This window comes from Gymnogyps californianus, chromosome 1 (assembly GCF_018139145.2).
Source record: "Gymnogyps californianus isolate 813 chromosome 1, ASM1813914v2, whole genome shotgun sequence".
Lineage (NCBI taxonomy): Eukaryota > Metazoa > Chordata > Aves > Accipitriformes > Cathartidae > Gymnogyps > Gymnogyps californianus.
This window is the reverse complement of record NC_059471.1, coordinates 22,657,956-22,680,467: the sequence shown is the minus strand read 5'-3', so window position 1 is coordinate 22,680,467 and position 22,512 is coordinate 22,657,956. Positions and strand designations below refer to the sequence as shown.

General features: G+C 42.7%; 1 protein-coding gene across 2 annotated transcripts; it reads right to left on the bottom strand.

Annotated features, from left to right (window-relative positions):
- Window positions 1-269: 269 nt before the first annotated feature.
- Window positions 270-21,843, bottom strand: POLR1D (RNA polymerase I and III subunit D). 2 transcript variants are annotated; one of them, XM_050915132.1, is made up of 4 exons: window positions 21,785-21,819; window positions 11,148-11,218; window positions 8,407-8,581; window positions 270-2,992 (listed from the first exon to the last, which is right to left on the bottom strand). In XM_050915132.1, exons 1-4 carry the CDS (start codon window positions 21,808-21,810, stop codon window positions 2,707-2,709), a joined length of 558 nt encoding a protein of 185 aa, XP_050771089.1. In that variant the 5' UTR covers window positions 21,811-21,819; the 3' UTR covers window positions 270-2,706. The 2 variants fall into 2 exon arrangements, with proteins under 2 accessions (XP_050771089.1, XP_050771090.1); XM_050915133.1 differs by lacking the exon at window positions 8,407-8,581 and having other exon boundaries at window positions 11,148-11,222; window positions 21,785-21,843.
- Between the last annotated feature and the right edge of the window lie 669 nt (window positions 21,844-22,512).

Below are 22,512 nucleotides of genomic sequence, written 5' to 3'. Positions count from 1 at the left end.
CACAAAGTCTAATTAACAAGTTCTTGTGGCTATGGCCAGAGAATAGCCTCACCTGAATAAACTCTGTTACCTGTACAATGTGCACTGAAACTAAACAAAGACAACATTAGTAGCTCACAGATAAACAAGAAACACCTCTGAGTATCACTGCAGCAACAGTAACGTAAGGTGCATTCCCCTCCCATGTGAGTAACTAGGCTGCAACGCACTACTACGGGAAGCTGAGACCAAGAACACACTATTATTTACTTATTTATGTATTTATTTATTTTAAGGACTAGGCACTTTTACAAGTAACAAGTGTTCCAAGTTACAGCAGTTAATAACACATTTTGAAAACTCATGTTCAAGCTTTAAGTTTCAGAGTTTAAATCCTATCTTTAAGATACCTTATAAATGTGATGCTGGCGCTGCACAGTATGAGCAACTGCAGACACAATACAAACCTGGCTTTATGCACCCAATTTTTTATTAAAAAAGTGATCAGCAGGTGAAGATTTGCCTTAAGAACAGTTAATGAGCAGTAGAGTTTTTTGGTTTTATTATGTACACTTATGAAAGACAGCACTAAAATATGGAATCAACCAATGAAAGACTAATAATTCACGTATGTTCTGTAAGTCAGAAAAAAGTGGAATTAGATCTGAATATACCACCACCGATGAAGACAGGCTTTCTCCAGCTATCTGGTTTAGGTCATGTCAGATCCTCTAGTTGAACATTTCTAGTACAGAAGCGCTCCGTATCAACAACCCAGACTAATTTTGAAAGCATACTCTAATCACTTCCCCTACCTGAAAGCCTGGCTTCAATTAATGTAGAATCAACAACAGCACTTATCCTAAAGGAATGTTTGAAGGCCTGAGTGTGGAAAGCTCTCAGGACACCGTATTGTCATCACAAGCCAGACCAGCAAGAATTCATGGGGATTTGTTCTGTGGAACATCTCCAGCCCCAATCCTGACCAACGGCGAGATGAATGTTCTGCTGCAAAGCCACATCCATCCAGCACCGTCACTGCAGCAGAGCCCAGCTGGTATTATAGATGCTGTCCTTCCAAAAAGGATTATTAAGGAGAACACACCAGTGTCCAGCAAAATAAGAACTGCAAACAACATCTATTTAAACCAAAGATAGTCCTACATTCTCCAAAGATACTACTTTTTCATTGATCCCACTTAAATCGTTGGAAATTTTCTGAAAGGCGGGGACTTCTATTCTAGTGCTATGGTTCCTGCAGGGAAATAGAGAAACTATCCACAACTCCTCAGTGGAAATGTAAAAGTATCCCATTTGTTGGATACGTTGACCCTGGCAGCCACCAGTGGGCTCAATGCCTGCTTAACTACCTTCCCATTACTCAGAAGAGTAATTCCCAGCTCATGCATCAAAATTCAGCCGCAGCAGATCTCCACTTTGGGTCTCCCCATCTCCTAGCTAACATGAAATTTCCAAGAGACAGGCAAGTATAGCAAGACGAGGTATAGATACGCCTATAGGTGGCACTCTTGCCCTGACACAATATTGAAGGACCATGAAGCGCTGGTCCTCCTTTCCCTTAGAGGAGAGAGGCCCATGTCAGTTAAGAAACCCATTAAAAGTATTAATTTCACAAAGCACTTTTTTATGAACATTTTCGATTTTATTGTCAACACACTTAAAAACGGAAACCTATGTTCAAAACAATTATTTTTGAGAATACCGAAATACAAAATATTTCACACAGAAGTTTGTTATTGCAACACAAACAGAAGTGAGATGTAGAAGATGCCGATGTGTATTATATGTGCTCCAAGTCACAAGTTTAAGAACTGTACCACTACAGAATTGTCACACAGGCTTGGAAAGTGAGCATTTGACTGATTTTACATACCACCTCTGCATTTCTAGTATTACACATCTACTTGGAAACTTCCTAGCAGTGGACAGAGAACACGATAATTTTGTCTTCAAGGTTTGTTTTGAAAGCACCATGACAACAGACTGTTCAAACTACTTCCTTACAGAGGGAAGTCTAAACAGAGACAATTATTGCAGTTATGGCTTTTTAGCGGTAATGTTTATTATTATCTATGACAGGTTTGTGAATATACAATAACAAGCAAACCCAGTATTTCCTGGTAGTTCCTCCTGGAAAGCAAAACCAGCGTTGCCCATTTTAAATTTGTTCCTTTTATACTAAAGAAAGCAAACTCTTATATTCTATACAAAATGCACATGCTTGGCCAGGCACTGACCAGCTTTCCCTTCTAAATTTTGTAAAACTAATCTAACCCAAACACGCAAAACTTCTTCATTGGTTAGCAGCAAAGAAGTTCTGCCAACTTTACACAATAAATAAATTTCTGCTTAATTTAAATTTATTTCCAAAAGAGTGACGTGACTAAACGAGTTGTATTGGATAGTGACACACGTATCACACTCCATCACCAAGACCCTAAGCTTAGTCAGAAGAGGAGAGGAATGGAGCAAAAGGAAAGGAATGTCTGTTCTAAAACGACTGAAAGATTTATGCTGCACTTGGCTTCTCTCTTAAAGGTCCAAAAGAAAAGGTTTCTAAAGCTACCTCAAAGTTACTTCTCACACAAGCAAGTTGGTTCAAAATTCAATTTTGAACAGCATCTTTTCCTGAAAAACTGAGATATCCCTGCAGTCCAACACTGAGTGACATTCCTGGCTTATAACAACACATATTTGTTACTCTCCTCATCGTTTGCTTGATTGCTTTTCATGCTTATCCTTTGTGTGCTGGTTCCTGTTTCGATGCCTTGGAGGAGAGCAGCTGACTCTCCTTCTGGACTGAAAGCTGGGTGTATATGGGTGATTTCTGCGTTTCTTTGTTTTTTCTTCTTTCCTGCTTTTGTTTGGCTCAGGCTCCTTACTGTCTTCCTTTTGCTCACGTTCTTGGTCTTGTTCTTTTTGAGATGGTAACGTGTTTTTGATGGTATTAATAAGAAATCTTTTATTTGTACCAGCAAGAGGACATTTCAACCTGTAAAGATATTTAAAAGTGATCAAAGGACAAGATAAAAACATCCTGAAACAAGTCTGAGATTTTAACTTCAATAATTTTAAGGCAGGTTTGTGCTTTTGGCTTTCCTTGCATGCCACCTAGTGTAAACTCTCAGTACAGAAAGATATGCTCAAGGTTGTCTCCATTCTCCTTTTATCTTACTCTTTATAGGATAAATTTTTTTTTTACTTCAACACAGTGAAAATCCACATGATTTTCACAAGGTAGTGTGTGCAGGGGGAAGCAGAGGATGACAATATATTTTAAGGTTGATGGTGCTTAACTTAGGTATTCAGGAATCAAATATTTATTAACATATTCTAAGTCAAATGGGAATGGTTTACAAGATCATAATGTACTAAAGTCAGCATTATCTAATGGACTGAGATATTCAGAAAGTAAAAGATACACTTGCATGAAGAACCCAAACAGCTGTAGCGATAAAACATATACACGAGGCATGCCAATTTTAACTCATATCTGGCAACCACCAAACAAAATTTTTTATTTCTTTTTCTTAAACAGAAAGGATACTTATCCAACTCTTCTCCATTGTTTCTGACTTTCTCCTCTTGCAGCTTAACAGGTTTGCACATAATTTATCAGCTAGTTTTAGTAAACTACTGTACATTTCATTTATCTTGTTGATATCTGCTGTATTCTACTTATTCCCAATTTATCACCTCTTAAAGAATGGAATGAGAAAAAACAAGTTTGAATATATTCCTGCAGTAAGCAGAAATCACTCTGAAGACTTTGTTTATAGTGGAAGCCATCGTGGTGTTTGTCTTCACAACATTTTTGAGTCTGCATGCTAATGGAGAAGTTATGGGATTCCTCTAAAAAAGCAGAGCTGTTGGAGATCACAGCACCACTTACCGAATCAACTATGGAGTCAATGAATCCTAACACCACAACGTTAAGACCATCTATTCTACTTGAATACTTTGTGTAAGTGTAGAAACTATACTCTGACCATTTAAAAACCTTTGACACCTCTGAATAATCAGAGGTATCAGAACAACAAGAAAATTATAACGAAGATCACGTCTGATTATTTAGCATACTTCATGACTTTTAACCGGGCATCGCATTTACCATGGTGTTTTGCTTCAGGTCTGCCTACAAAGCATTACTGATAATTGTTCTTGTCCTAAATCCTCAAAGAACTTACGAGAGTAATTTTAGAAGTATGCACTAAAAACATTAAAAACAGCCACACTATTTTATTTCCGCTAGGTATTTCTTGACACGTATCTACAGCATAGCTAGTTTTAGAGTTTTCTAAACTTTCCACATATAAATCTATACTGTTTTGCGCAAATCCTGGTTAAAAAAAAAAAAAAAAATCATAAAAAAAAGTCTAGATCTGTATCTACTATAGCTGTTTTGTAAATTAGGGAGACAGTATTTATCCATTAACTGTATTACTGAGTAAAAATACAAGGCTAACATATGGCAGTAGAATAGGGTTTCTACTTCAAGCTATATAAGCTATGAACATGGTGCTGAACATGCCGTGGCACAGGTTACACTAAAGACATAACACAAAACAGCCAACATTTAAGTCCTCTGTACCTCTTATGCCAGCGTTGAACTGTTGTACCTCAACATTTGCTACCAAGGAGGGCAGCTTTCTCTAGGCTGCATCCAGGCAAAAAACTATTTCACATTTGTCTCCTTCCTCTTGCTTTTTCTTAAGAGCTAATGCATTGATTAAGCACTAATATATATAGCACCAGAATGAGAAAATCTGCCCTAAATAAATTGACCTTGCTGAAGTATTTATTTCTTTTTGGCACTACGAGTGCTGCCTGAGCTATACTAAGAACAAAAACTGATGAGAAATGCAGAGCTTCAGAGTCAGCTAAGACATGCCAGTAGTTCACAATCACACAGTGATAAAAGCGAGCCACCGAACTTTCACGGAGCATCAGTAAGTTATAGCACTGAAGAGAAACATTAGTCCTTAGTTTTATTGACCTCAGACTTCAACAAAGCAAATTCTGCCTTTAAGTCTTAAAGGAAATGAGATGTATGGCATGTGCTACATTACACATGCACACACACAAGCCCATAATGTTTACATATATCCACGGTATATATGGAACTGTGATGATTAAAAGTGAACTGTATTAATCCACTAATATCTTTCAGAGCATTTCTAATGGTAAGAAAATTGACCTCCCCAAAGACAAGCCTTTGGCTTGCTGTAGGTCTGATCCTGCAACACTTAATTCAATGACAGCTTTGCCCTCAATGTAAGTTCTGAAGGGCTGGGAGGCAAGCTCAGCCTATGCAAGGTGGAATGCAATACTGCTGACTAGTAAACAGTGCCACAGGACAGATTTCAAAAGCTTTTTTTTTTTTTGGGGGGGGGGGGGGGGAAGACATGTTAAAAGAACATTAAAGTTCTGAACTGAAGCGTGCCTGAAGCAGGGCTGCAGGTGTGACCAAAGCAAGCACACAACCTGCAATTCTAGAGCAGTCTTGTCTACAAAACAGACTCCAGTTCTGTAGCAACGTATTCACTCAATGGAAGGGTTCACTTTTTGCTTTGCATGCTCCAATAAGCTAAACCAAGCTATTCTTACCCACAGAACCTTGTCCCCCTCCACAGATAAGTGCCACACACTCCAAAAATCTCTCCACTATGCAATAATGAAGAGTCAACATTGCATTTTGAACAAGAAAAAAAGATTAAATCTGTTGTTGCGAACATAGGTCAAATCTTAACTCTACTTTTGACATTTTAAGCCAACTTCTGCGCAGTAACACAGAACTTCCAGCCAATACCTGTCATCAAGCATAGCAGTGCAGTTTAGCACAGAAGTGTACCATACAAGTTCTTAACAGTAAAACATGCTGACACCATTTAAGACTCAAGAGTACAGTGCCATGCACCACAGTCTTTTCTCTGCTGAGTAACTGGACATATCAAACAGGCTTGGCACAGTCAGCCTCAGCATACAGAGTAAATCACATCTTTCCAGGAAAGAAAGTTCATTATGGATGAACTTACAAGTACATTTCTACCACTTCCAAACTGCCATGGAAAACACAAGTACCTAACAGAAGAGTGACTGAAGGCAAAAAAAAAAAAAAGCAGCTAGAGGTTGTTTTGCTAAACCAACTAATCTAGGCTGTTATCCTTTCACAGGGGGTCTCAGAAAAGAGGATACCTGGGAGGACACTGCAAGCTTTTATGTATAGTCTTGGCAGCTAGATACAGCTGGCAGGACTTTGGATGGGAACCGGTGCTCTGATCACAAGATTTGAACATATTTACTTTGCAATCCCTGTCTGTACCCTGCTTCTCCTCCTCTTCTCATTCAAATTAAATAAATGTAGGGGAATCACATTGCAGTGTTTCTGCACAGTCATGCAACACCCATTCAAAGACAAGATGCAACACAGCATTTTGCAGTTCCGGTGCCCTCAAACGCTTCAGCCTCATCTTCATTATTTTGTATTCTGCAGTACTTCTACCAGATTTGGTATTGAACAGAAAGCTATCTATAGGAATCAAGGCAATTTTAGGATTGCTTTACAAGAAATAGGGTTAAAAATAATTTAATGCTTCCAAGATTTATCTTTTTTTTGCAATTTCATCTGCTCTTACAATGCAGAGCTGAAAAAACCATCTCAAAATATCCTGTTTTCCATATCTTATTTTAGGTAAGCTTTTCAAGTAAGCCGAGAAGATTACATTCAGTTCAGCCTTAGCTCACTTGCTACCAGCATCTTTGAAGACCAGACCTATACACTGGAGGGGAAAAAAAAAAAAAGCCTCTAGAACTTTTCCACACAGTAGCTTTTATGGCATTCTAACTGCCTTTCTCAATTAAAGCAGAACAACCCCTTAAAATGGGCCCTAACTCCATTGGTATAAGGAAGCTTATGAATTATGTACATAGGACCAACAAAAACACTTAAGGAAAGCTGAGCTTTTAGCTTGATTTTACCTAGACACATGATGGAAAACCCCAAAGACCCTATAGCTTTATTCCATCTGTGTCCAATACTCTCTGATGAATCAAGGATAAATTTACCTAACCATTTCAAGTGTTCTTACACTATTTGTCCACAACTTCCCATCCTGAATCCAGCTGGCCCTTCAAATGTTAACTTCCAGACAGCTGCTCTGATGTCTTTTCTCATCTCAGTCCAGCATCACAGCAGCATCACTGAGATTCAGCCACAGATTCTGCTCTCTTTTGCTCAAGGTTTCCGGAAATAAGACACCTTCAGAAGAGGATCCTCCCTTCCCCATCTCTCACACATTTTCTTACTTGTGATTAGCTCTACTAACGCTTGAACCAGATACATCATCATCAGGATCTACATCATGTGCTATCATAAGGATGTAGGAGACCCCCAACAAGAATCACTATGGCCACAGAGTACATATAAAAGGAGCATTGCAGGAACTAGAAATACTGCAGTGCTGAGAGCAAGAATCTTGAGGACATCCAAGGAACAAATCAATACTCAAGAGCCAATAATGCAAGATCTACAAATACGAATATCCAGTATTTCTTGGATTAATTTGCCATGGACCTAGATACTGCCAATCTGAGCAGTCCTGCGAGCATGGAGGCCAGTGAGCTAAGACTCTTAACCAGCTAAGAGCTCATGCAGCCCATTGGCAATACTGACAGTTGCTCCATGTCCAAGAGAGTCTCAGATAATCTCCCTTCCCACATAAACTGTTGCCTGATATCACCGCTAACCTCCCTGTTTGGGACAAGCCTTTCTTCTACTAGCATCTAACCCCTACAGGTTGCAGCATCTACCCATGTCATCCACAGCAAACTTGTAAGACAATGTAACACTGGCAAAACACTCCCAAACTGGACGAAACACTAGCAACACTGTCCCATATTTCAAGGCTGAGTCTTTGTATCAGACACTGTGGGCCAAACGCTTGGTACATTTTTTCTGTACCTGTCAGCTATGCTACCTTGGATGCTTGCAATTTAGGCTCAAACAGCAGCCTACTATCCATTTCACACGAGGAGACAGCAAAAAGTTAGGTAGGGGTGCTTGGGGAAATTCTTCAAACAGTGCACTTGAGCTACGGAGAACTAATCACTCTGGACAGTAACGGAGCAGTGGCTTGAATCTGAAAGCAGTCCCAAAACAATGTTCAGAGGCTTGCTAGCTAAGGTTTTGCTGCCATCAACACCCACCAGGAGACACTACTCCTTTGTAATGGTATGCACAATATAGTTCCCCGGGAATGCCACCTCCCCACACACCTCCCTTTAACCAATTCCTGTCAAATGCCACTGACTCCAGAAATGTATTTCCCAGTATTCAACAGCTGCTGGAGAGCAACATAAACTGGAATCAGCGAAGTATGAGCAGTAGCAGCCTCTGCTTCTCCTTACCCAAAGACAGATGGCAGAACAAATCTTTTCTTCATAGGCCGAGTTGCTTCAACTATCCAGTGCCAATGCAGGATTGATGGCCTTACACTAGATGTCTCCAGGGTTTGTGCATCTCTTCTCCAGGACTCCTCTGACAAAGGGCTGAGGAAATCCCAGAAGTCCTCATGAAACACACCTGTAAGCATTTTGAGTTTGGCAAGGAAGGAAGGGTTTGCGTTTTACCTGTTAAGACTGTGCTTTTAGACAAGTTGGTGATGACCTTGTCTCTTTGCTTCTACCAGTTATGCTTTCCTGGATTTGGTCTACTAATATACATTTTCATGAACTAACTTTTCTGCTCATTTCATTTGCTATCCACAAAGCTCAGAGCAGCAGTTACCTTCCTCTCAGTAGTTCACAGCTGCAAGGTTACATGTCAGTCTTGGATCTAATCTCTGAACCCCTTCAGGATTTACCGTAACATCAGTTACATCTGATGGTATTTTGCTGGAGTGCGATACTCAACTGAGCATAGTTAAGTTTCCTTCCAGATACCTTACTGGTTATCTCATCTCCCACATATATATGCAATACCTAGTTGTTGGGCCAGTTCAGAAGGACCAGAACGGCACAACGGGGCATGAAAAATATTAAAGGGAAGAGAGCAGTGACAGCTTCCAGCTGCTGTTCTGTCTCTTGCACTTGCAGAACTAGACCCCAAAGACTTACTGGGAGTCTGCCTATGCGGGGCTTTATACCTTCCTTACGGCCACATACACCAGCTGTACGCTAGCCTATGCCAAACTCTACAGCAGCAGATTTGTGACATATGGGATTACTACCAGTCTCTCTGAAGATAAATTCAGAGAGGGTAAAATCCCTGGAGAAGTGTCATATTAAAAAAAAAAAAAAAAATCATCTCTGAGTGCAGGATATCCTGAGCTGCAGACTGCCCAATGCTGGGATAGTACCTTGAGGAAGTACTGCTACTTTCTTGTACTTTTCTTCCTCCATTTCCTAGGCACTGGGTATCGGCCACTGATGGAGACAGGGCACTGCAGAGATGGATCCTTTGTTTGACCCAGCACAACTATTCTCATGTTCCTCCGCAGCTGAAAGGATCTTTACTTCAGCAGTCTCAGTTCAGGGTACCACCTCGCCAATCCCTATGTCAACAGTCTTCCTCTGCCTGAAGCCCTCTTGACAATCCTCTCTTCCTACGCCTTTAACACAACCCTGGCCCTGCCAGACCCTATTTCACTGTAGTGGAATCTGCAGCTGTTCCAAAGAACAGGTCACCCTTGGCTACCCCCTCCTCTGGCAGGTCCTGGGCATCAGGCTTTAGCAAACTGCATGTTACCCCAAGTTGATCATCATAGCCAGCTGAGCAGGACCACTAGTCTTTTACAGAGAAGGAATAAGAAGTAGCCAGAGCCAGGAGTAGAAGCCCATACACACTCCTGGCAGGTATTCCAGACTGCACAAGCAGCAGCGAAGGTGCACAGGGACACTTGGTTATCTCCCAACAGAAACCTTTAGTCTCCATACCTGGAATTAACTTGCAAATTCACAGTAACTGGATGCATGCAACACTTCACGGTGCTAATTATCTGCACTGGTTTACCTGGCCATTTGGCAAGGCTGACAGGGTAAAAGCATACTTTATCAGTATAGCTACAACCACTCTAGGGGATTAAACCAACTTAACTATTTTAACATAAAAGGTATAAACTGCTTCCCTAGCAGAAATACTAGGTAAATATAGAAAACACCCAAAACTTGTTTAGAAAACATAAAGGATTAACTTTTTTCAGCAAGACACTATTTCAATCTCTTCAGAGCTACTAAAACAAACATAGCCAAGAAATCAGCTGAGAACTTCATTAACAGCGCAGGCTTATCTTTTACTGCTGTTGGTGGAGGAAGCCAAACCTTATCTACAAATGAGTTTAACGCAGTCAGCTGGTGCACTACTTGTGTGAACATCCCTAGATCCAATAGCTTCTTATCAGTCATGTACGTTATTTTAAGATGAATGACTCTTTTCAGCATGTTATTACTTCTTTAATTACAATTACATGCATTACATTCCATAATAATCTAGCTGTAAAAACTGAATTACTGCATTGAAGAATTAATACTGTATTTCACTTAAGATTTAAATACTGTGATTCTTTTCCCACTTGCTATACAAATTAGCCCCTGGGTTTTAGGGGTTTTTTTTTAGTATTAAAAAATACCTCCTTCCAAAATTGGATCATACTTTCAGTTCATTTTTGGCTGCAATTTACACATGGATTCTCTACTAGAGGATCATTTATTATTTTTATTGGTTTAAGGGTTTAGGTTTCTTTGTCAGTTTATGAATTCCTTTCAGTTAAACAGAATCTAACCCAGTAACATGTGGCCAGTACGTAAGTACATGCACACTGAAGCTACCCAGTATTTTAAAGACTCACGAGGTTCCAATCCAAACTTTGCAATTCCATCTATTATAAGGAAATACTATTACAGAAGCTACTCCCAGTTTTCCAATTGCTTTGACTTCAACACATTCAGTCAAGCAATTTCATGCAGGCAGAATTTACTTGAACTTCTTTCTTATCTGGACTCAAATTTTTGCCCAGACAAATTAATACCTGGAGGAAGACAAATTAGTTAAACATGAAGCAAATTAAAAGGTAGAGACTTCTGTCACGGATTAAATGTAAAATTTATTTTGGCATTGGTCATAGCATTCATTTCCTCTTGGCACAACTTACCAACCCATAGCTCCCATTGTTTCAGCTCTGGTTCTCCCACGTTTTGCCTCTTTAAGTAACTCTTCCACAGCCTTCCTAAATATGAGGAAAAGAAAAAAGTTACCACTTGCAGAACACAAGAACTTGTCACTTTATGCACTTACGTAAATAAAGTGGAGAACTTCTTCACTGTAATGAATTAAGCAATAAAGAGGCTACCAAAATCACCTTGACTTTCTTATTAAGATAATTCAGACTCCTATGCACCAAGATTAAAAGAAATATTTTGCCATATTAAAAGCAATTAAAGCTGTTGTAAATACAACAATTCCAATACTAATTGAAGAGCAGAAATAAAGTGTGCAAAACTGGTGTACTGCACTGAGAAGCACAGTCCTTATCACTTCACCTTGGGAATGCTCTTCCCTGCTGTCACTTCACTTCGGTTCTTCCTAAAGTCTTTCAACCACAGCAGACCTATTTCGAGCAGTTAAACACCACCAGTAAAATAGCAAGGAGTCAGATGACAGTAAAATCACTGCAACTACCAGTTGTCAAACCACACTAGCTTTGTATAACAGTGGAAGAAAAGAGCTCATCTTTGTAACTATGATCCACCACCATCCAAAATGGCCAACCTTTACATTATCAGCACCTTCTAGAACAAACTGGCCAGACTAACACTAAAGCAATTAAATAACTATGCTCACATAAAAAGTCATCAGAGAGTGTAAATTACGCAAATTACAAATAACTCCTGCAATGTCAGTCTTTCAGTTCTCTTTACGAATTAATTTCAATCTCAAATAAAACTTAAGTAACTGCTCTACAGTACATAGTTGAAGTTAATGGCAAAACCAATGAACGGATAATGTGAGCCATTTATTATATAAATTGAATGCATAAACTAACAATTTGGTTAGTTAACTGTAAGCAACTATATATGTCAAGTAAAAATAACTGCAAGACAGAAAAGGAAAGCTATGCACCTGGCTGTAATACCCAGTATACGAAGCTAAGCATTAGCAACAGACACAGGCAATACTGAAGGCTTGAGGAACTGAAGGTAGGATGTAATAAAGAGAGTATTTATTGTTTAGCTCTCCCAGCTATGATATGCCAGAATGGCTGCTGGCGTTTGGACTATGTGAGCAACACAATCATCATCTTGACAGTAGAAGTGTGTGCGTAGACTGTGCAAAAAAGGTAACTGCCAACAGACTTCAACTCAAACTTCAAGGAAGCCATGACCCATCATGTTGTTATGGTATTATCAGCATAGCAGGATTTTGCTGCTTTGCCACAGATTTAAAGAAGTCTGAGTATCAATTTTGTTGTCAAGCCAAAATTGAGACTAGAGAAGTCAAGAGTCACCATTTAATAGCAGAAGCAGGTCTGAGAAGAAAAGCAAGCAATTTACATGGCAGGTCCATGTGAAGATCTAACAAGTTATTGCTGGGCTCTAAACATCTAACAGAGTGGTTTATTACCATTTAGGTTATTGAAGTCTACACAGAAAACACAAAGAGTCTTAGCTTTAAATGCATATACTGCATGTGCATAACAGGGAATGAAAATAAGCAGTACAGAATTTCCTTCAGTAGCTAATGAGAAAACATTATGCAGTTAGACAGCAGCTTACATCTGTCAGTCTAGATCTAACCTTCTTCAGTTTGTTATGGTCTTAACATAAGCCTTTACCGGCTCCCTTCACATTTGTGATTGTGGATTCATTCATTCATTAGGATAGACTGGTGACATTTTATAAACACAGACACACTTTTTCTTCTGTCTGTATTGCTTTTGGTCACGCTTTAGTTTTCCCTGGCAACAGAAAACAAATCAGTGCTAAATGAGCACAAGCGTAACGTACACCAAGGTGTAGCTACTCTTTCTACAGTTACTCTGCAGTTCTGCTTGAATATAGTTTTCATATTTTATACTTACAACCAGCTATCATGGAACGACTTCCTCACTTTATAGTAATTTCCAGCAAGCAATACTTTAGCTAAAGATTCCTAAACAAGCCTCCAGAATCGGCAACAAGTTCTGAAACAACATATAAATAATCCTTGATCAACTTTTTTTTATATATATATATTTATATTCCTTTGTTCCAAGAGGAAACCATTCCATCCAGCAAAAGCTGAGATCTGTGCCAGACAGACATGCAAATACTCACAAGTCATAACTTTTTCCTTTGAGAGTTTGCATTTGAAGGGCTTTGCAAAGGAAAGCATCCAAGACGTCCACAGAAACAATAGTAGAGAAACGCACCAAAAACTGTAGTATTGCTTCTCTGTGCACTAGTCTATTAATGGCACATTGGTTAAGGTTCCTCACAGAAGTCTCTCTCTCTCTCATATAAGGTTATTAGTATGATCTCAGTAGCAGCTGGGCTTGGCGTACTTCAAATCCTTTTTTAAGCATACATCTGACTGCGAGGACACGCTGCATATCCAGTCATATGACAGGCATTCATGGAAACTGAGTATCTGCCCAGGTAAGCTGTCACCTGTTTGAGTTACCCTGCACCTAGATGCTAAGTACAGCGTCAGCAACCTCGCCAGCCATTGCTGCCTTCCCAGGTAGCAGTGGGGTGTGTGGGACGGCTACTCCCCAAGAACAAAAAAAATGGGTACGAAACACAGGCTCTACCACCGGAACGTGGGAGATGTTGCATACACAGGTCTCCGTGACATTATGGCAAAATTTATTTTTTTTCCAGACCCAGAACTTGCTATCTGAGCAGCCTGAGCTAGTTTATAGTGATGACAGCAGGAATATGTGGCCTTTGTAAAAGCTTGTCCTGAGCCTTCAAACAGCAATGTCAGATGAAGGGGAGGAAAGAGGAAAAAAAAGTGTCTGACTTTTACTTACCACAGTTACCAAAAACTTAGTGATTCTGTTTTGAGAAACCTGACTAGAAGGCAGATTAAAAGCCTGTCATTATTATAAAATCTGTCATTATTTTCTAATTAAAATCACAAACCAAAGCATCTGAGCTACAAAGCACTAATAAAACACACACACACATTTTAAACAGCTACGATTCAGTTTTAGGGAAAACATCACAATAAATTAATATGGTGACACCAATTCTATTAACTTAGGTAGGAATTATAAGCCATTAAGTATTTGAGACTTTTTTTTTTTCCCCCTCTGGTTACATCAAAGATCAGACTGACTTGGTATTCGTCTTAGCAGCCTTACAAGTCAACACCTTCCTTTCTTATCAAACTTTGTTTCCTAATATTGGTCTTTCAACCTCACTCTTATTCACTGCACCTTCACAAAGCCCTTTCAACTTGCACAGACAAATGAAAAAAATGCTCAGATCGTCTTTGAAATAATGCATTTCCACTCACTGAACTTATATCCTCTACACAAGTAAGGCAAAAGCTTAAAAGCTACGCAAACAAGGTTTTTATATTTGCTTTTAGAGGCCTCTTGGGACTCTGCATTCCTCATGCTCTTCATTTTTACAGCTTGGTTACAATACAAACGGTCCTGCGGCTGCCAGCTTCAACTCCAAGAGCAGCAGCATGAACAAAGGGAACACAGCATGCAACTTTCACATGAGAACCACCCAAACACCGGGGGACTGATAGGAGAGAAAACTAGGGACAGGGGCACATTTAAGAACACTGTCATCATTCTGGCATCTTTTATAGCAAGCACCACTCACAACTTGCTGTGGCAATCCTTTTTGAGCAATCAAGCTTAGCTGCAGAATTACAGTAACATCAAGGTATAAGCAGTGATGTTTTTATCTTCAAGAGTATGGTCCAAGACCTATTTACATTTCTGACGGATTAGACTTTTTCTTCTATATTCCAACGTTACAGGAAAAGCTCCCATTGCATAAATCCTAACAACTTGCATCACAAATGCATGTGCCCAAAGAATGGGAGAATGTTAAAGACTCCAAAGTCAGGCAAAACTAGAGATATTTTCTGTTCCTCACTCAGGGAAAGAGCTTCATCATTTTTTCTGAAAGATCAAATAGATAGACTGAAAAATGAAAAATTGGTAATAAAGAGGTATGTCTGATACAGTTCCACGCAATGAAAACACCATGTCATTACACAGACCACCCAATGTTTGTAATTATACACCACTCTTAAGAGAAGACATATCATGCTGGATCTGACAGCCAAGAGGCCAGGCAGCCACAGCTCCATGCCCAGGTCCAACCAGCAGCAAAGCTGAAAATCTGCTCCAAGCAGGCAGACACACACACCACCGGGATACACCACTGGCCACACTGATAACAGAGCGACACACGGAGCACTCACACCAACAGCTTCATCCTGCTCTTCTCTCTGGCTGGGTGTAGGAGCCCCTAAGGCTTCAAGCCCAACTCAATTGCTGGTACAGACCGTGACACAGAGCTGGCTGGGACTCCCTGATCCCCCAGTACCCAACCCCACTGCAGTGTTGCCCATAGAGACACGCAGGCACACACACGTGTCTCGCCCCCGGAGACCCCCTGACCCTATAGTCTCTCCAGCAGCTGGCCAGGACTCCCCAGTGCCTCCAACAGCTAGCTCCTCCCATGGTCTTACTCTTAGAGATACACGCTCACCTCCCAGCTCCCACCTTACTCACCCACTCACCAGCTGATCCAGCTTGATATTCACTAGCAGCCACAAGGTCCCTCACACACCCACACTTGCTCCAGTACTGCAGCACAGATAAAGAGGTCCCCAATCCCACTCCAGTGGCTGACACTTGGTTTTACTCGCTCCATGAAGTGCACCCAGTTGCTGCACGCAGCCCTCCAGCCCAGGGTCCCAGCCCAACTGCTGGCATCCAGACCTGCACTTGTTCCAGTTGCTGGCACCACGGACTTGCGGTCCCTCTGACCCACGGTTTGGTTCTAGTTGCTAGCACTGAGATGTACACCCTCTCCCCTCAAATAGGGTCCCTCACCCAAGAAAGAGTTAGAAAGGAATTTAACAGGAAGACAGGACAGACTGCACTGATCAGGCACAGGGCACACGTGTACCAGCCAGCAGCCTATTCACACAGGATGAGACCTTTGTATCCCCTTATTCCTCTGTTTTCCCACTCTTGCTTCTCCCCAAATCACCTGAACCTATCCCTTTCCCCGCCTTTGGTTCCTCCCCCACACATCCCATAGTAAGCCTTACGCAATCTCAAAATGCATCCCATAACGCGTCCCACACCCCTAGGCAGCAACACCTTTAAGTCCCAAAGGCACTCCAGCACTGACTCATCTTGATGGGTGTCATGCCTGGAGGCCGAGGCTGTCTCCTGGGACCAGCCCTGGGAGGGGCCCAGAGATGATGTTCATTCCTCTGAGTCCTTACTGTGGGTTCCCACCTGCCACTGTGCCCCAGTGCTCCTCTGGGCTCACGGAGATGGGCCTCTGATGGGCTGGTGACTCCTGCGATGGGCCTGGGAGAAGCCAGGGCTGGGCGCTATTTGGGCTCCCCCATCCACCATGGTCTCTCTTTAGTCCTCTGTGGGCGTGCCCAGGAGCCTTCAGCACATAATTTCAAAAACTCTGCCATCTCCACCCACACCATCATCTTATTAAAGATCCCGATGAGAACTCCAACGAAAATATATCTACTGGAATTGCTTCACAGCACACAATTGGCTGTGGAAGTGCACAGACCTGGAGTAGGAGGGCAGTGCTCATATTCAACATCTCCCAGAGTCAGAGAAGGGACATCTTTATCAAATGCATCTTCGTGAAAGACCTTCACAGCATTAATAACTGCTTGCAGTCTATACCACTATTATTCAAGCTCAAAGGCCAGGCTGCTCGGCTACTGCGATCCCCAAAAACACGCTTAAACCTACCTCCTGCGTCACTCTAGGTCCTGACAGCAAGCTGCAAGCCCAGGAAAAAAATTAGCAGTTTTTTTAACCAATTTTCTCAAAGTAGTTTTATGCTGACTATACAACTTATTTTTAACCATGCATGGGACTGGAAACAGAAGTGGATGCTGGTATTCTGATTACATCTGAATAATTAATATCAAGACCTTCAGTCAAGTAAAGGACTGAAGATACTGCCTTCTACAGTAAAGGAATGGTAATGAAGGCCAGTGTTATTTATAATTAACTCCTGTGAGCTGGTTTGTCCTATCTGCTCACACTTACTAAGAAAACTGATGAAAAAGGATGTCAAGAATAAAGCCTAAGCCACAACATTAGGAGCAAGAATGAAAAAAAGATACAAATATGTCACAAACTTCCTAACTTTTGTTCAAAGGCAAAGACACTCTGCATCGGGTATGTGAATGCTCTCATTCTTTGTCGATCAGGTTTCGTACTTATTTAAATACTGTATTTGTCAGTCCCATAAGTGCTGTTTGCAGCACATTTCTGTGCTGATACTCTCACCAGCTTGAGTAGTGAACAGACCACTCCATTTCAAACACTGATTTTAGCTTGCAGACCACTTTGTTTGCCATGAATATGGGAAAGAATGGCATACTGAATCCTGACACTTTGATTTTAACTGTTAAAAACAACAGTAAGAGCTATCAATTAATTTCTCCAAGGCATAAAGCTTACTTGTTAAAAAGTGTAATTGGGATGTCTGTGCAGCAAAAATATTGGACTATTGATTCTCAACTTAACTACAGGCCTCTTGTTACAGAATTACAGTATTCCTTGTGATTCAGAGCAGCATCTCCTTAGGAAACAATTCCAAGTAAATGATGCTCCAAACAAGTTTGGCCCGCACTTCTAATAAGGGTATGGTATTGTCCTGGTTTCGGCTGGGACAGAGTTAACTCTCTTCTTAGTAGCTGGTACAGTGCTGTGTTTTGGATTTAGTGTGAGAATGTTGATGATAACACTCCGATGTTTTAGTTGTTGCTAAGTAGCGCTTATCTTAAGCCAAGGACTTTTCAGCTTCCCATGCTCTGCCAGCAAGCAGGTGTGCAAGAAGCTGGGAGGGAGCAGAGCCGGGGCAGCTGACCTGAACTAGCCAAAGGGGTATTCCATACCATGGAACGTCATGCCCAGTGGTTAGCTCAGTTGGTTAGAGCGTGGTGCTAATAACGCAAAAAAAGGTCGTGGGTTCGATCCCCAAATTTCCAGTATATAAACCAAGGAGGAGTTGGCCGGGAGGCGCAGATCGTGGCTCAGGAACTAACTGGGCATCGGTCAGCGGGTGGTGAGCAATTGCATTGTGCATCACTGTTTTTTTTCTCCCCCCCCCCTTTTTTTTTGTTATATTCCTTTTCATTACTATTATTATTATTATATTTCATTACTACTACTGTTAGTATTATATTTTACTTTAGTTATTAAACTGTTCTTATCTCAACCCACGCGTTTTTTTTCCCTTTCCTCCTCCTCACCCCACTGGGAGGGGGGAGGGGGAAGCGGCTGCGTGGTGCTGAGTTGCTGACTGGGGTTAAACCACGACAGGTATCCAAGGTTGTGAAATACTTAGTTGTTGGAAGACAGAATGGATTATGGAAGGATTTGGACACACAGTATAACAAAGCCACCTCCTTTACATTCACAGAGAAATGACATATTTTCTGTGCTTCAAACACACAGAACAACCATGACGACAATTTAGGAAGGAGAAGGGGAAGAAAGATTTTTTTTAGATAGGGATGAAGATGGTGACCTCTGTAATATCCCAAAGGATATTTAGTTGACATAAACTCAGAAAAGCACACACACATGCTTGCAGGGGAAACAAACTAAACAGTTCCTAGTAGCTTCTTTGAAACCTTTTTTGTTTCCTACTCATTCTAGAGTCATATCTTCACAATACGATTAATTATATATTAACAGAATTTAGCCTAGAATTTTCTTATCTCTGTATCTCAAGACTCTGGGTCTTCACTGATGTACCAGCAAGTTCACAGGAAAAAATGTCAGTTCATACTTCCAACAAAGGTTATTGGGTGAGATGGAGCAGAGGAAATAATTCAGTAGAATGTAGCAAATATTACTATTTTACACATCTGTGGCATTTACAGCTTTTAGAGTTTTAAAATCTAGAGTACGAAACAGTCACATGCTAACTTGCCAGTTAGTATTCAGCTTTGGTAGCGACTATCACTTGCTATTAAAGTGAGGAAAACGTCAAATGCAAGGTCAAGTGAGAGTCAGACGCAGTAAAACTGAAAAATAACAGCAGGAGAATGTGGCAGTAAGGACGAAATAGAACAAGCAAGATCAAGAGACCTCTCCTTAGATAATAAACAAAAAAAATAGGACGATTGACTTGTCTTAATAGATCACTGGTTGGAATGCTGGGACACAAAATTCGCTTCAGACCTGAGAAAACATGCACAAAAATAGTTACACTTCTTTTTCCCCCATGGTAAATTAAATAAAACCCACACATACAAAAACCTTAAGCTGTCATTTAAGACTTGTGCATTGCAAGACAAGCCTGAATTCAGAAACAGACTACTGAAAATATTCCAAATAAACCCGTTTTTAAACACTAAAAATCTACCTAAAATAGTTAACACTGTGGCTACAGAACAGAAATGCCATTATTTGTATGCTAAAACCATATTATAAAGAGCCTAAGAATTATAAACCCTAACTACCATCACTGTACTACTCACAGGAGAGTATGATCAACAGGTCATTGAATATGAAACTACGGAGTAATGTCTGTAAACCAAAGGATAAAGAAAGGTCTGTATTAGACTCTTGAAGACTGTACAGGGAAGCATATTTAGAGTAAGAAATACGCAACTATGACATCTAAATGCATATAGCATGAACTGAATTCAGGGTGCTACTAGCAAAGCAAGCGGTTATGAAAGCTGAGGGTATGAAAAAGTAACTAATGATAGGTGGATCCAGGACAGAAACTGATAATCATTAAGTACACTATATTGTACTTATAATGAGTTCAGAGACAATTAAACACACATGGAGGTGAACGGTAGCATGGATTGAAGACACCGGACAGCTAAACCCTACCATGTAACACTCGATAAGTAACACTGTGCTTCATCCTCATTATCTACCACGCTGCCACAGAAAAGGAATAGGAAATCCCAACTCAGATTGAAGGTATGAGGCAGGATAAAACTTTGAATCTGGTTCCTGGGAAGGAGAGCATCAGAAGGAGATTGTGGAGCAGTCAGCTATATCACCTATAGCCAGTGAGTGAGCGGCTATGCCCTGAACTGCCCAGAGGACCCCAAGTCCCCAGCACAGCAATCGCAGCCAGAAGACAGACAGCATGGAAGAACAGTGACATGATTTCAACTTGCTATGAACGGCAAAGGTTTAAGTTTGGAATGGCACTAGTAAAAATAACATTCATGCATATACAAAAAGAAGCTTTAATTATTAAACTGATGATCCGAGAACAGAAGTAGCTTACCAAGAATTAAAGGCCTCTTAGAAAGCATTATGCTCTCTAGCCCTTCCACCACCCCAGTGCTATCGCTTTTGTCCCATTTAAAATACTTGCCAGATACAAGCAAAAACAAGTTATTTTCTATAAGCACTCTCAGACACGGTTTCTTAAGAGTTAAGGGAGAGAACCACGAGGAGAACAGTTCAGAAAGCTTCTGGTCATCACTTCACTGTAACAGTTTTTTTAAACAGCCATAAGAAAAGTGCAGTTACTCACAAACAAGCTGGCAAAAAAAAAAAAATTCCAATAACTACCAATAGGTTCATTACCCCAAAAATTTGTGATAAACACCTAAAGTCTATTCCTAAAGCAAAAGCAAGAGAGGCCTACTGTGACTGAGTATCCAAATATAGAAATTTGCATTTTAATACTCAATGTTTGCTTGGGAACACTGTAACTCAGTACGCACAGCGAGAGGAATCCTCTCATCCCAATGAAATGCAAAGTAGAACGTAATTTTATTTTTTGACAAAATAACTGCCAAGCATTTGGTACTATTCCATATAAGAAACAGGGCAATTTTAACAATTACTCAGCTGGCACATCTCCAACACTGAAAACTGAAATTTGTAAGAACAGAAGTTTAATTTTTTTTTAAATTTTACCAAGTACACCTAATCACCAAATTATAACTGATGAGATGAGCCACCTAACACTCTTCAATCTTGTTTCTAAATGGTACCAGCACGCATCACAAGAATAGTTGATTTTTTTTTTTTTTAAAGTAATGGGTTTTCCCGTTACGTGGGAAGATTTGATTCATTTTCTATTGCAACTCCCTCAGCGAGGACTCCAAAGTTTTGTCCCCAGGACACGGCGCAAGCCCGCTCCAGGCTGCGCACCCCTCGGGGCGCACACTCACCGCGGCCGGAGGGGCTGAGGCGGAAAGCGGGCCGCGGCGGTGCCGGGCCGAGCCTGGCCGGGCTCAGGGCCCTCCTCTCCACCGTGGACCACCCACCGCCTCCCACCCCGAGAGCCGGAGAGCCGAGGCCCGGCGCCGTGAGGGGCCGTCCCACGGCCGCAGCCAGCTCCGCAGCACACCGACGCGCAGCGCTGGGCCCCAGCCGGCCGCCCGCGGAGGGCCCCTCAGCCCGCCCCCCGCTCCGCAGATCCCGGGGGCCCGTCCCCGGCGGCCCCAGACCAACGCTGCCCAGGCCTTGCGGGGCAGGACGCGATGCCGGGCCTTGTTCGGCGGAGAGGCCCCGCCGAGGCCGTGAGCTCCCCGGGCCGCTCAGCCGCCCCCCTGCCGCCGCCCGCCCCTCACCTCTCTAGCTCTGGGTCCTCTTCCATGGCGGCGCGGCCAGGGCGGGCGGCGGCGGCCGCTTTCCCCCCCCGCTGCGGCCCGGCTCCTCAGGCAAAGGCCGGCGCCATACCCCCCTCGCGGCCCGGCTCAGGGCGGAGCGGAGCGGCGGGGGCAGGCGCAGCGGACGGCGAGGACCCCGGCGGGGAGGAGCCGGGGCGGTGCGAGCCGGGCCGCCGCCACACCCCGCCGGGCACCTGCGGCCACCGGCGGCAGCGCCCGGCCCCCGCCGAGGGGAGACCGGGGGCGGCAGCCGGCCCGGTGGGCTCCTGCCCGCCGCGCTGCATACCGGCGGTACCCACCATAAACCTCCACCCCGGTGGCGGGAGCGCTGCGGGCCCCGCGCCGGGGGAAGGAGGCGTGGGACGGTCACCGTTCGCTCGCCCATGGCGGAGCGGGGGCGGGCGGGAGCGGGCTCGGCGGCAGCGCCAGGGAGGCGGGAGCGGGGTCTGCCGCTTCCCGTCAGCGGCGGAGCCCCCCGGGGTTTGCCCCCTAGCAAGGCCGCAGGGCTCGGGCGGGCGGGGACAGGTCGCAGGGCCGGGCGCTGCGCGGGGCAGCTCCCCGGCCGGCCCCTCCTCCGCCCCGGCCCCGCCCGCACCCCCCCACCGCCCCCGGCCCCGCGCGGCGAGCTGCGATCAGGCGAGTGGCGGGGACACCCCGGCCCGGGGCTCCGCCGCGGCCCGCCCCGGCCC